This window comes from Rhinoderma darwinii, chromosome 1 (genome assembly GCF_050947455.1).
Source record: "Rhinoderma darwinii isolate aRhiDar2 chromosome 1, aRhiDar2.hap1, whole genome shotgun sequence".
In the NCBI taxonomy this organism is placed as follows: Eukaryota; Metazoa; Chordata; class Amphibia; order Anura; family Rhinodermatidae; genus Rhinoderma; species Rhinoderma darwinii.
Genome location: NC_134687.1, coordinates 187,576,913 through 187,592,868, shown reverse-complemented (window position 1 = coordinate 187,592,868; position 15,956 = coordinate 187,576,913). Strand labels below are relative to the sequence as shown.

Here is a 15,956-nt window from a genome sequence, read left to right as displayed (position 1 = left end):
GCTTCTTACCTTGCTGCAGCTGTGGTCTGCCCGTTCCTTAGTCTGGAGAGTCGCCACTCTAGTCCCGGTAGGTACCCGGGCTGGGTACCACTCGTCTGGTCAAGTCCCTGTTCGGGCGCCAATTTCTGTGATCGCAATGAGGTCACTTTACGCCTTGATCTCCATGCAGGTTCAAATCAGGTGGGTGGGGCGAGCTGCTCGGAGAAGTAAAGACACCAAGACGTCTCTCAATGCAAAAATACTTCTGACTTTATTTGCAGAGACACAGAGTTTATATAGTAAAAATATCATATAATTACGTGCAGACACATATACATTCTTGTGGTTTCTTTCCTCATTATTCTTATCTCTACATACATTGTTTTTATTCCTTACATCTAGTTTTTAATCCGGTGTTCTACCCATATCTATCTTGGCTGTACGCCCAGAACCCAAAAATTCTGTAAACAGACTCCCTAGTTCCTGGTAGTACCCTCATAACATAATGAATTCGCAATTTCCAGTTTCGGCAGAACATCTGCAGATTATCACATTCCATAACCTTTCAATAATACCCAAAATATAGACTCGTTTATCCTTCTACCTTGAAGTAGTACATACATTACACTTATATCATTGATTATAGGTTGTTCTATACCATCACACTCACGGTGTTGCCTTGGGCAACTGCCCCGTTTCCCTAGCTTCTGTGTACCCTTGTCTGTTTGTCTATCGTGCACATAGTGAGCGTAGGGACCGTCGCCCAGTTGTACGTTGTCGCCTAGGACGGGCCGTTGCAAGTAGGCAGGGACTGAGTGGCGGGTAGATTAGGGCTCACCTGTCTGTCCCCCTACCCCGGCATTACATATATACGACGTGTTTCATGCCTCCCTCCTGAAACGCTGCTCCCCGTCCTTGGCTCCCTCGAGGAAACCTCCGGTCCCTGTTCTCACCCCCGAAGGGGTACAATTCGAGGTGGCCAAGATTGTGGACGGCAGGATGGTCCAAGGCTCTCTCCAGTACCTGGTCCATTGGAGAGGATACGGGCCTGAGGAGAGGACTTGGGTACCCGCCCGGGATGTTCACGCTGCAGTATTGCTCAGGAGGTTCCATCTTCAGTTCCCCAATAAGCCATGTCCACCTAGAAAGGGTCCAGTGGCCCCTCATAAAAGGGGGGGTACTGTAAAGGATCTGCCAGACACAGCTACTGTGTCGACGCCTGTGGTTAGTCAGTCTGCACCTGCTCCTAAGTCTGATCTAGTGACCCCTCCTTCTACCAATCAGGCTGGGAGGCTGAGGAGTGGGAGAGCCTATCACAGCCTGGCCAGACGGAGCTAGCTCCTGCCCTCTGTCTATTTATACCTTCACTTCCTGCTTCTCCTTTGCCTGTGATTCTGTCGGATTCCTGGCTCTGCTGCTGCTGCTTGTACTTTTGTCCTCTGCTCCATATAGACCCTGGCTTACTGACTACTCTCCTGCTCTGCGTTTGGTACCTCGTACACTCCTGGTTTGACTCGGCTCGTTCACTACTCTCCTGCTCTGCGTTTGGTCCCTCGTACACTCCTGGTTTGACTCGGCTCGTTCACTTCTCTTGTTACTCACGGTGTTGCCGTGGGCAACTGCCCCGTTCCCCTAGCTTCTGTGTACCCTTGTCTGCTTGTCTGTCGTGCACATAGTGAGTGTAGGGACCGTCGCTCAGTTGTACGCCGTCGCCTAGGACGGACCGTTGCAAGTAGGCAGGGACTGAGTGGCGGGTAGATTAGGGCTCACCTGTCTGTCTCCCTACCCTGGTATTACAATAGTAGGGGCGATACAGACCTGGGACTGAACAGTAAAATGGAGCGAGAGACACTGCTGGCCCTTGAGGAGCTTTTACGAGAACAGAGCTCTGAACAAGGTATGTTCCCACACTCGGTACTACCTCGTTCAACGAGATTTACCCCTTTGTCCATCTGCCCGCAAGTGGAGATTTTTACGAAATTAGTGATAAAGGATTTCAGAGAAGTCTCAACCAATAAGCAATATGATAATTTGACATTTTCTCAACGGACAGCTTTGAAAGAACTACAGTCATATGATGACGTGGTATATAAGGCAGCGGACAAAGGGGGTAATATCGTTATCTGGCCTGTCACGTTATATGAAAAGGAGGTATTTAGGCAGCTTAGAGACAAGCATACTTATTCCAAATTGACACACAACCCAGTGGGGACTTTCTCCACTGAACTTGGGAAAATTCTGAATTTAGCCTTTGAGAAAGGGATAATCCCCCCAAAAATCTGTGAAGGCCTGACTGTTTTGTATCCTAAAATCCCAACTTTTTATTTACTATCAAAAGTACATAAAAATCTAACAAACCCCCCCGGAAGACCGATTGTGTCAGGCATAGGAGGATTATGCGACCCTATATGTAAATTCATTGACTATTATTTAAAACCAATGGTCGAATGCTTGCCCTCTTACGTGAAAGACACCACAGACGTACTTACCCGAATCGATGATATAACCTTGGAACCTGATATGTTCTTAGTAACAGCTGACGTAGAGTTTCTCTATACCTGCATCAGACATAAGGATGGAATTGATGCGGTCCGCCTCTTTCTGGGAATAAGCAACTGGGACATCCAAATATGTGACTTAATAGTGGAATTGTTGGAGTACATTTTTGTACTCACAATTTGTTTGTGTTCAGGGATATATTCTATTTGCAGAAGCAGGGCACTGCCATGGGGGCGGCGTACGCGCCGTCATATGCGAACCTGTTTCTTGGGGCTTGGGAGAGGCAGGTTCTGCATGGTGGCGGCGCCCACGCCGTGAACCATATGCAGTGTTGGTTATGCTATATTGACGATCTATTGATAATTTGGCAGGGGACAGAGACACAACTTCTACAGTTCATGCGGGAATTAAATGTCAATGATCGCAATATAAGACTCACGTACATTGCTGACAAACATAAAGTCAATTTTCTGGACATATCCATAGAAGTGGATACTGATGGGGTGTTACAAACGGATGTGTTCAGAAAAGAGACATCTACTAACTCTTTGCTACATGCTACGTCGGCACATGTACATTCCACTTTCAAGGCTGTCCCAGTTGGGCAATTTCTCAGGATGAGGCGGATCTGCTCTTCAGAAGCTAAATTTGAAAACCAGGCAAGGGAAAGAAGGTATAGCCATGTATTAAAAACGGCTATAGGCGAGCCAAAAATACAGACCTCAAAATCCTGCTACACACTGCAGGGGTGGGGAAAAAGCAGAATGACATCAATACGCTTAGATTTATATCAACTTTTAATAACCAATGGGAACTGATGCGGTCAATTTTGAAAAAACATTGGCCCATACTACAAACAGAGCAGGCATTTGCGACCTCTCTGCCAAAATGCCCCCAGATGACAGCAAGGAGGGGTAAGAATCTCAGGGATATGCTAGTCAAAAGTCATTACGTTCCTAAGCAGTTGTGCCCCTTTTCAACTAGAGGCCCTACCCAGGGCTGTTACCTCTGTGGTGATTGTATTGCCTGTGCAAACATTATTCGAGCAACTACTTTTGAATCAGCAAACGGTGGACGTACTTTTAAGATTTTACTATATATATCATGCAGTACTACCTTTGTGATTTATTACGCCACATGTGGTTGCTCTAAAATTTATGTGGGATTAACAAATAGACAACTGAAAATTCGAGTCCGAGAACACGTCAGGGATATAGTGGCTGCAAAGGAAATCGAGGATTTAACATTGTTAAAAACTATCCCCAAACACTTTAAGTTGTGTCATGGGAGAAATCCCAAAAACTTCAAGGTTAGGGGAATTGATAGGGTGCACTGTGGTGTCAGAGGGGGAGATGCGAGGACCCTGTTAGCCCAAAAGGAATGTAGATGGATTACGACTTTGGGCACTATGACCGCTCTGGGTTTGAATGAAAAACTAAGCTTTGCAGCTTTCCTTTGATGTCTCTGCCTTTTTATTTTATTTAACTTTTTTGTTATTTTTTTAATGTTTGGTATTTTAAATTATTTGTTAATAAAGTGCTTAATATTTTTATTTATGTCTATACTCCGATTCGGACACTAATCTAACATGATACTTTTTTCGGCCTTGACGAATGTGTGATTGAGTTACCAACATGGCCCGAGGGACGATTTGGAAAAGAACAAATTGAGGGTCCAACTGTATAAGCTTTTTGTCGGTTTTTATTTTTATTTTTTTTATTTTTTTCATTTTTGTGCTATGTTTTATGGGCGTGTTCAATGTATATTGGTGGTTTTATTTTAGTATTATAATTATTGGGTACCATCTATTTCTGAACATCATAGTCCTTATGGGGTTGTCTAATATACATTAGTGGTTGTATTTTACTGGTATAAATATCTTGTAATATTTTTAATTTTTCATTTCTGTGATTGCCACTTTTCTTTTTTGCTGTGCCCCTGCTGGCACCTTAACACTTTTTGTTTGTATTGCATACGATGTACGGTCTTATTCACTTTTTGTTTTTCATGAGTTATCGTATAATGATTAATATACCATCTCTCTTTTTTTCATATACTATATACTTTTATTATTTGGTCACTATATTTTATTTTAGATATATATATATATATATATATATATATATATATACAAATTGATATTTGTCGTAACTTGTGTTCTCCCTTCTTTTTTTGGGTGTGATTATCCACCCCTTAATCTGGTATTCACATTTTCTTTTCTTACTTCTAATTTAACGCATTCACCATCGGGCATTAACATACATTGTACCACGCTCATACATTTTATTATAACTCATATAAATGAATTATATTCGGCACATCCACTTAAATTGGTCTTTTAAATCTTAGTTGACATTTACTCACATTTCGTATCGGTGCTGGGGTAGCGCATGAGCTGTGATGTGGGACGCGGACTCCCCCCGCCGGCTGTCCGTTATCGCTCTCTGCGCCTGCGCTGTCTCCCTGGTGACGTGTCCTGGGATTCACGCATGCGCGGACGGGCGATGACGCCCGGCGGCGGTATTCTCGTGTCCTTACTGAAATCACGCGCATGCGCCGTGTGACCAGCATCGGATTGGCTTAGAACACACCATCTAACTATCAATGTCCGTCATTTAAACTGGGTCTTGACAAGGAAATGGTACCCCTTGATAAAGCTACTTGCGAAACGCGCGTTGGGGCGCTATCTCACCCTCTGGGTCACGCAACAATGTCACTTAGCATGGGTAAGTGTACCACTAAGGTCTTGTTGGGTCTTACACAACCTGACCGTACTTGTCAGTTCGTTTTTTCCTAAAACTCCTATAGTGAGTTCTTTCACCTTTCCTTTTCCTGACTTGTACCTATTTGAGCGGATACATTTTTAATCCGTATACTTAAACTAGGATATTTGCCATGCTTTACATACTCTCTGTATATAACATTGTTAATGTGCATGTAAAACACTGATCCAGATGTAGGCTTGTTTTTTAGATTCTCTCATTGTGTTTACAATAAAGAAGTTTTCTACTTTTGCTAAAAATTGATAGTAATGGACTCCTTTTTTCTCTAGTATATATACTATCGTTAGAGTCCTTATCTCTAGCAACCGATGTAGGTGGTTGAGACTTCTATTTCCCACCAAGATACTCATGTGTCCTGTGAGACATTTTCTGTGTTTAATCAAATGGCGGGATGAGTTGTATTTTTCAATGGCACCGTTTTTGGGTATGTAGAATTTTTTTTATGAACTTTTCTTAACTTTTTTTTGGGGGGGATATAAAAAAAACATTAATTTAGCCATTGTTCTATGCTTTTTACATTTATGCCAATTACTGTGCAGCGTAAATAACATGCTACCTTTATTCTGTGGGTCGGTACGATTACGGCGATACCACATATGTATAGTTTTTTTATGTTTTACTACTTTTGCAGAATAAAAACACTTTTGAACTAAAATAATTTTATTTTGCATCGCTGCTTTCCGAGAGCGATAACTTTTTTATTTTTCCGTCAATGTCGCCATATGAGGGCTTGTTTTTTGCGGGACTTCATTGCTACCATTTTGGGTTACATGGGACTTATTATTGATTATCCTTTTATTATTATTATTTTGGGGGAAATGGGAAAAAGATAGCAATTTTGCCGTTGTTTTTTTTACGAGGTTCACCTTGCGGTTTAAATAATATGCTAACTTTATTTTTTGGGTCATTACAATTGCGGGGATACCATATATGTGTAGTTTTTATTTTATTTTTACACTTTTACCAAATAAAAGCATTTTTTATGACAAAAAAATGCTTTTATTTTTTTAATGTGTACCTTATTAATTTTTATTTCACATTAATTATTTTTTCAGTGTCGCTAGGAGACTTCACTATGCGATCTTTAGATCGCAGATATAATGCTTTGGTATAGTTCGTATACCAGAGCATTATTGCCTGTCAGTAAAGAACGGACAGGCTTCTATTAGGACATGCCTCTGGCACGTCCTAATAGGTATATGGCCAGGGCAGACCTGGGGGCCTTTGTTAGGCCCCAGGCTGCCATGGCACCCCATGGAATGCCCGTAATTGCATTTGCGGGCTGCCGATGGGTGACAGAGGGAGCTCACTCCCTCTGTAAACAACTCAAATGCAGCGGTTGCTAATTACCGCAGCATTTGAAGGGTTAAAACGGTTGCGATCTAAGTAAACTTCGATCGCTACCATTGGAGCAGGAGCCCGGCTGTCATCAATCACACCGGGAAACCCATGCAGGACGTTGATTAGGCTGCCGTGTAAAAGCGGCAGCCTAGATTAAAGCCCGTTAATGACCGCCGTGAAAAGGCATATCGGCGGTCATTAAGGGATTAATAAATACGTATAATCACACATTAATGTGTTTAGTAAATATAGAATGTAAATGATAATATGTTTTTAACGTAGGTGAGGGATGGTATGATTATTTGTGGAGTTATATATATATATATATATATATATATATATATATATATATTCCTCTCCTTGCCCCCTCTCCACCTGAGGGGATATTTAGGGGTTAGGGATAGTTGTTTTTCTTCTATAAGAGTCTCTGTGACGTAAGTAATTCTGCCGTGTTAGCCAGTTGGACGAGCTGGTTTATTTGTGATGTACTGGTTGGGCGGGTTTTTACTATTGTACGACACTTTGTTTGATCAGTTGGAGCCTTTTGTCGCTTTTATTGTGTTTTGTTTTTGTATGATGAAATATTTGAAGTTAAGGAATTCAATAAAAATAAAAAAATGAATAAAAAAAAATATATGTCTTTAACCTAGCTAACAATATGGTCTTTGTTATATGACCTACAAATGATTACTGATTCATTCTAAGAACATAGGAATATGTTTGGTTTTCGGACACTATACAAAATATTGTGAAGCATGAAATATGGCACATGCCCAGATAACAAGACTGTCCAATAATACACCTGTCTGTATATCCAATGCACTCCTTCTCCAACTCATTGAGGACTAGATGTGTCTCCCAGTAGTCATAGGGCTGTGCTCATACTGAGCTGAGGGGGGAGCAGGGAGGTCTCATCTGTGCTGCTGCTGCTGCTGCTGCTGCTGCTGATGCTGTTGGGTACCATGTGCTGAGACAGAGGGAAAGATACAGCTCTCAATTCATCATAGGCAGAGAGCCCCCAGTCCTCCTAGGGGGCAACCTGCCACATCTATAGCACATCCACTGCTCTCATAGACAGGAGAATGGCAGAGCTGGAGGTAAGGACCTGCTGCACTGACTTCTCTTTATCCCTGGAATAGAAGACTTGTTTTATGTCTATGTCAGTGAGGATTCTAATAGTATTTTACAATCAGATATCAATCACATAATGTAACCTTGTGAAGGAGAGATGTCAGAAGGCTCAGGTAATGTGCTCTATGAATCTGTTATGACAGTATTTTATAGCATATGTCAGCTTTAGAGAATGTAACTTGAATGTACACTATAGTGGTGGGTATTTGTCTACAATTTGCAATCTCTCTGATATGAACTTTTGAAGCTAGTAATGCAATGTCTGTGATAGATCTCTGGGCATGAGTCTGTGATGGTGGAATCAGACTTAAAGGGATGCCAACATTTAGATTGTTTTAATTGTTTTGGCTATCTACATAAGTACAGGCACTTTAAATATGATACATATTTACCCAGGAAAGGATAAAATGCATGGCCCCCTTTAATGCGTAGGGCAAATTGACCTTTTGGTTACCGTTTATGTGAATAGGGTCGCATTAAATAGATTATACTCGTGTATAGGTCTTATTCTCTGAGAGACAGCAGGAATGAAATATGAAAAAATGGGGTCATGTATAGAATTCATATTGATTCCCTGGGTTCTTGCGTTGGTTTTCAGATGGCTTTACATTCAGTTTAGCAGAGTTAGGGTATGTGCACACGTAGTGTTTATCAGCCGTAAACGTCCCAGAAAACGTCTGACAAAATCGGAAGCAGAACTCCTCCAAACATTTGCCCATTTATTTCAAATACGGCGTTCTGTTCCGACGGGCATTTTTTTATGCCTCATTTTTCAAAAACGGCATGTAAAAAGACGCACGCGAAAAAGAAGTGCATGTCACTTCTTGGGACATTTTTGGAGCCGACTCATTGACTCTATAGAAAAACGGCTCCAAAAATGGCCGTCAAAAACGCTGCGAAAAACGCGAGTGGCTTAAAAAACGCCTGAAAATCAGGAGCTGTTTTCCTATATTCATACGTTTTTGGTTAAGCGTGGGAACATACTCTAATACTGCATTCAACATTTCAGTATACAATCCATGCGCGCACACACACACACACACACACACACATAAAAATGAACGTCTGAGCGCCTCTGTCGTGAACTTAGTTGTGTAGATTCTACACAGTGTTTTGCTTATTAAATTAAATGTATTTCTTTATTTGACATGAAATGTGAAGCATTTTTTAAAGTTTATTGCCAATCAAATGTCTCAGGTCTGACATCACTCAATGTATTAAGGGATGTGATTACTTGGATTGTTTTCAAATCTGCACCTGGTGTGTAAAAAAAATAAATGCTCAGATGTTTAAAAAAATGTTGTTACCATCGACATCTCTGAGCTACAATATCTTAGATAGTTTATCCGATGGATTTTCTGTTTCTTCATGTACTGCTTTAACAGCTACTGTATGTCTTCAATCACGTACAGAAAACGGTTTTCACACATGACCCAAGCATAAATGACTCCTTAGAAAAATTAACATTTCTGTGGCTACAGTACAAATAAAGCACTTTCGTATGTGACATGAATTAATAAAATAACCAAAATGATATGTTAATAATTCTCATGGCACTGACGTCCTTTGCTCCGTCAATTCTAGACTGTTGCAAAGGTGGGTGTGTAGATACTTTCTTCTATGCATTTACCATGTATTGTCATGGAAGAGTTTTACTCTGCATACACAATTACTGGATAAACATAACTCCAGCCTGATTTCCTAAAGTATTAAAACACATTCAGATTAGTGTTGTGCTAAAAAAAAAAAAAAAAGTGCCAATGTAAGATATAATACTATGTCAATTAGGTAAATCTTTGCTGTAATAAAGTTTTTCAGCCTTTAGGATACATATGAATAATTTGATCACATAAACCCCCATCTTTCCTTTGCTGCATATCTAGGCAGATTCATCTTTCAGGAATTTGGGTAAACTGTGATGACAACAATTAGTTGTGAACAAAGAGATACAATTAAAGTTGACAGGAGAGGACAAGTACATTTCACAAGACAGTCCAAGAGGAGCATTGTTTTATCAAAAGAGACAATTCAAAATGCGCCAGATTTCGGGTTTAAATGAATCCAGAGTTCTGGCGCACATGTTGTTGCGCTACATTTATTACCAGTTTTAGACACTCTTTGCACCTTATCCCACAAGGGGTGTGATTTAGGGGATAATGGCTGTGGCTTAAAAGTGCCACATTGAGCAAAAATTTGGGTGCAAAAAAGTTGGTCTAAAGTAAGTCAACCAAGAGGTGGCATGAAGTTAGACAAAAGTGTCTAAAGATGTGCCAAATGTATCATTTATTATAAGCTACTGTGATAAAATCTAGCGCATCCAGTGTAGATCGAAGCTGTCTACATTTAAGACCGTACTATTAAATCTGCCCCATTGTGTGAAGTGGGATAGCAACTAAAAGAGTCAGATTGTGTTTTATACTGGTGAATTACAATTATATACTAGTGAATTACAAGCAGGCAAAGTTATTACCTGCTTGAGTTTTTCATTAATAAATAAGAAGAAATATTTAGAAAAAATCATTTACCTCAATTCTTAAATCTTTTGGGCCTAAAAAGTAGAGAACATGGCATGCATCAAATTTAATACCTCTATTAGAGAATTATTAAACCTCCATACATACTTCTTAAATAAAATTGTGTACAAAAGAAATTGTGGATAATTAATGTGCTAAGTATCGGAACGTGGCATATGTTGGTGGGAAATAAGAATCGGGCTTGTTGGTTTCAACTTGAGATAAGCCACTAGGTCTAGGGCAGCATTTCCCTCTCCGGATAGGGAACAAATTTACATTTTGCATGTGTATGTGGGAAGACAGGAAGAATAAATGGTGGCAGAATGAGCATGTGGCCGACAACTTTGGAATGTGTACAGTATGCCTTCCCTAAATAAATCAACCACAATGCTTTGGTTTAATTACTTACAATAAGAGGCTCATTGTGAAGTATGGAGGCACTTGATGTGCAGATAGAGAAGTAAAGTAGAAAATTTAATCTGGAAACTTTCAATTACTTGAACCGCCCTTTTGCCTACTCTTCCCTGGCTTGGTATTTGTGGAGAGGACATCAGTTGGGGAATATTGCAAATATAAGATTACTACTTCATTTTACAATTACACAAGCTTAAAACTTTTTTATTACTATCATTATACATTGTTTAAACAAAATATATACTGCACATGCTCCAGAGATTGCATATAAGGGTATATTTACATGTGTCACATTTTTGCAAGAAATGTGTGTGACTATCCAGTTCATCTGAACAAACCTTTTACATAGCAATGCACATGCTTCGGAAACAAACCCAATTCTGATGACTGTAACAGACTCTTTTGTCTCCTACAATTCTACTCCACATGTGCAACATCAGGCCCAATGCCTCTTTGCACCAGGGTTTCCAAACTCCTCTTCTATTTTTGCTGGACAGTTGAACCACAAATCATAAAATAATCTCTGCCCTTTCTCTATCTTGCTTTGACTGCATCATTCCTTTCCACTCTCTCCGCTTAATCATCTGGCAGCTTGCTGCCTCGGAGGTGCCTTATTTGCACTGCAAATGTCATCAATTTGCACATGTGCAGTGGAAACGTAAAAAAAAATAATAATGAACGCTATGGGACTTTAATATTGATAGCTTTTCCTTACAATAGACCATGAATATCAAGTCAGTGGAGACTACCAACACCCCCACGATCTGCTGAAGAGCGCTGTGTCCCTGTCAGTGCTTACGAGTCACAGCGCCATACATTTGGTAGTGGCTCTGCTTAGTATTGCAGCTCAGTCCCATTCACTTGAATAGAACTGTACTGGAGTACCAGGCACAGCTGCTACAAAATATTAGGTGCTGTGTTTGCTAAATAATGGCTTAATGCACCGCGGCCCCTTTAGGCCTCATGCACATGACCGAGTGTCCCGTCAGTGATCCCGACATGTTCTATCTTTCCACAAGTCGGAGACTCGGAACATTTTTTAATGACCCGATTCACCCGCTAAAGTGAATGGGTCCATGAAGACTATCGGGTGCCACTCGGATGCCGTCAAAAACCACCTTAGGGGCACAACGGTCGTGTGCAAGAGACCTTATTCCCCTTCAGTTGATTAGTATGGGTGCCTGGAGTCAGACCCCTACTAATCTGATATTGATAGCCTATCCTCAGGCTAGGCCATTAATATCAAAGTCCCGGAAAAATTCTTTAATTGTAGACACCCTCGATACATTCTTCTGTATGTGACATAACACTATTTACATGGAAAAAAAAGAACTTTGGCAAAATTACAAGCAATTCAAAAGTAATGTAATTTTACACACTTTTTTAATGCTTTTGAGCTATTTCCAGCCTGTCTGATGCACAAACATTTTTCTGCTTTAACTCTTGCAGCATTAGTCCCTACTTGCTCTTGTGTTTCTTTTTTCTGTGGTTGCTGCCTGATGCACACCTTTTTTTGCTTTATTGCATGCAGTTTGCAGAGCCTCCATTCTCCTCTGCTGCTTCTTCTCATGTACAGTAATTAGGCACGTCTCCCTTGTTTGGGTACCTGAAGAGAAGGGTAAGACATAGAGGAGGGTCTACACACCATGTGTTCTGACCCTCTCCATAATAGAATTTAATAATGTAACGTTTGGATGTATGCAAACATATAGAAACAGACCTTTAAGTTTCCATATGTCGTTCATTGACCGTAATGTAAAAAGAAAAAATGTTGCATCACATATCCTTTCTATTTGGTGGACAGAATAGCGTGCTAGGCTATGATATTCTATAAAAATAGAAGAAGAGGGGGGAGGAATCCTCCAGCTCACCTGACACTACGGAAGTGTGTCTCAGCAGCGCCCGGAATCTCGTGTCGGCACACGTTGAGGTACAGAAGAAGAGAAAGGAGTTGTTCCAGCGCTGTATGAAGTAGTTAAAATGGAAGCAGATTTCCAAGTTTAATAGTATTCAATTAAAATAGTCCAGAAGAATAGTCCTAATTGTGAGGGTAAGCGGGCGGTAATGTCCTCAGAAGCCAATATGATATTCTATAGCTTAAGAAAAGTATCCTGACGTAAACCAAGCTGAAAGTATGCACTTTTGACATACGTTGGACACATTAAAGTCTATGGATACGCTGAGCTATATGTTTAAATACTTTATTTCCCTATTCAAAGTGTATACCCCAAATGTGATGTGAACAGAGCCCTATTGAATCTCTATCCTCATTAAACCTCTAACACACAGAGTTTTTTGACGAGTTTTTTGGAGCAGAAACCGCGCCAAAAAACTCCTCAAAAACCGCCCGAAAATGCCTCCCATTGATTTCAATGGGAGGCAGACGAGTTTTTTTACCACGAGTAAAAAAAACTCGTCGTGGTAAAAAGAAGCAACATGACCCATCTTGAGGCGGTTTCTGCCTCCAAAACCCCATTTCAATGAGTCAGAAAGAGGAAAAAAAAACCTCGACGAGTGTTTTGACGAGTTTTTGTCAAACCACTGTGCAAAAACCTACTGGAGCAGTTTTTGCAGAAGGAATTTTCCTCCTGCAAAAAACTCCATGTGAACACAGCCTAAAGGTGTAATCTTTTGCGTGGTCTTTGTGTCTCCTTTAAAGTCTTGCAGGGGCATTGCTAGGGTCTTAAAAGATCAGGGGCACAATCCCTGGGACATATATTTACCCCCCCTGAAAAATTAATACATTTTGATATACATATCAGAGATAGCATATCTATAAGACTAAGGCTCCTATAGCTACACCGCTGGATAGAATTGGATGCATTGTCTCAGCAGACAGTATCATACATGATAGGCTTGGATACATGGTCCCAGTAGACAGTATTACACATGATAGACTTAGATACAGTGTCCCAGCAGACAGTATCACACATGATAGGCTTAGGGCTCATTCAGACAAGAGTGATTCTCGTCCGTGTGCTGTGCGTTGAAACATACTTCCCCCTTGTAGGCAGTGCCATGCAGTCTCCTGTAGATAGTCCCACATACCCACCTTGTCTCAGCAGACAGTATCACATATTATAGACTTAGATACAGTTCCCCAGCAGACAGTATCACACAAGATAGGCTTAGATACATGGCCCAGCAGACAGTATCACACATGATACTTAGATACAGGGCACCAGCAGTAAGTATCCTTGTACTAACATATGTTCACCCCTCCCAAAAAAAACAAACCTGTGTGTGCGTGTATGTATATGTGTGTATATGTAAGTGTGGGCATATATATATATATATATATATATATATATATATATATATAGAGACAGCATATCTATAGCACTACGACCCTATAGCTATGGATAGGATTAGATACAGGGGCTCAGCAGACAGTATCACACATGATAGGATTAGATATAGGGCCCAGCTCGCTGACATTGTGGCTCCAGCACTGGATCCTGGAAAGGTAAGAATAATAATTATTTTGCTTTTTTATGTGTTACTAATTTTTTGGGTGTATTTGTGTTTTTTTACAGGTTCGGTTGTTGGACTACGTTGGATTCGAGGACTACTTTGATTGGGGTTTTTTTATTTCAATAAAATATCTTTTCTATGTCCTTGTATTTTTTTAAACTTTATTACTACCACCTTAGTAATGGCCGTTGGCTAATTGACAGCGTTCATTACTAAGGCGAAGATTGGTGTTTGCCGGTGCAGAGGCTAACACTAACCTCCATTATTACTCTGGCACCCACTGCCACCATGGGTACTGGGAAGAGCTGGGTGCGATCCAGTACCCGACCATCTGTAGTGTAGGTCAGGTACTCGGGCTAGTTATGACAAATGGGGGGGGGGGGGCGCACAACGTTTATTCCATTTAAAAAAACAAAAAACAATGACGTGGGGTCCCACATATTTTTCATAACCAGCAAGATACAACATAGCAGCAGCAGGCTAGAATTACCAGGGTGGGAAGAGCCACTATTTTTGGCCTTTCCCAGCCTAATAACACCAACCTGCAGCCGCCCCAGCGCCCGACCATCACTACAGATGGTCGGGTACCTGATCGTACCCAGCTCTTCCCGGTACCCCTGGTGGCGGTGGGTAGTGTTAGCCTCTGCACCGGCTAACTATAAGCCTCGCCTTAGTAATGGACTTTGTCAATCAGCCAGCGGCCATTACTAAGGCGGTAGTAATGAAGTTTAAAAGAAAATATAAAGACATAGAAAAAATATATTTTATTTAAATAAACCCCCCCCACACAACCCTCATTAACCATTTTATTGAAAATAAAAAAAGCCATCATCGAAGTTGTCCTCGAATCCGACGTAGTCCAACAACCAGACCTGTAAAAAAACACAAACACAAAAAAAATAACACATTAGTGACACATGTGGTAGGCTTATACTGTATAAGATTACTGTCTGCTGGGGTCCTGTATCTAAGCCTGCCTTGAGATAAGCTTAGATACATGGTCCAACAGACAGCATCACACATGGGCTTAGATACAGGGTCCCGCCCTTCATAAATTCTGAAGGCGATAGCATATCCTGACCCACTTTCGCACAGTTTATAAAGCTTAACGCAATATCTTGCTGCCATGACTAAGAACGCAGACCGCGTTCGAAACGCGTAGGCTTTGGGTATTCACCCACATATCTCCTACCTTTGCCTTGGGACTGCGTCTCCCTTCCAATTTTAATTTTTTCTACAATAAACATGGGACGTGTTTTTCCCTTTTAAAACCAACATTAGCGCTGGATCAATCTCTTCTCTTCTCTACTACTACACACCGCGGGCCGTCGCGGGGATCCGACTGACGCTATCTGAAGACACAGACCGGTGAGCTGGAGGTTTATCCCTGTTTCTATACGCAATATCTTGCCCTTTTGGAAGTTAGATATTGGCGAAAGCTAAGCCGTCCATGGAAGTTGAGGAGGGATTCGTCCACGCTTACAATCTGCTCAGGGGTGTAAAGTTGCAGAAATAAATTATTGGGGGCATTTATTAGCGGTCTTATTTTGAACAACCGATCATGGTTTGCATTGGTACTTGGAGGGGCCTGTGCATTGTCACTGAAGTGGAGGAACCTCATTATCGTTTCATTACGAGACCTGGGCATTACTTCAAAATACACTGAGGTGGCTTGGGCCAGTCTTGTGGACCAGTAAGACCTAATGGACAGCTGTTTTAGAATAACCTTATTTAGGGTGATCTCCAATCTCTGGCATGGGTGGATGAAGGTTTCTGTTATATATACTGAGTGGCATATAAAATAGTTTTGTGGACGATCATA

General features: G+C 41.0%; 1 protein-coding gene across 1 annotated transcript in view; it reads left to right on the top strand.

The window, feature by feature from the left end:
* Nucleotides 1-7,573: 7,573 nt before the first annotated feature.
* Nucleotides 7,574-15,956, top strand: part of LOC142738656 (melanopsin-B-like) — a 192,772-nt gene continuing 184,389 nt past the window's right edge. Inside the window, exon 1 of the mRNA XM_075849771.1 lies at nucleotides 7,574-7,699. Coding sequence (XP_075705886.1) covers nucleotides 7,685-7,699 — 15 coding nt within the window. The 5' untranslated portion in view covers nucleotides 7,574-7,684. The remainder of the gene's footprint in view (nucleotides 7,700-15,956) is intronic.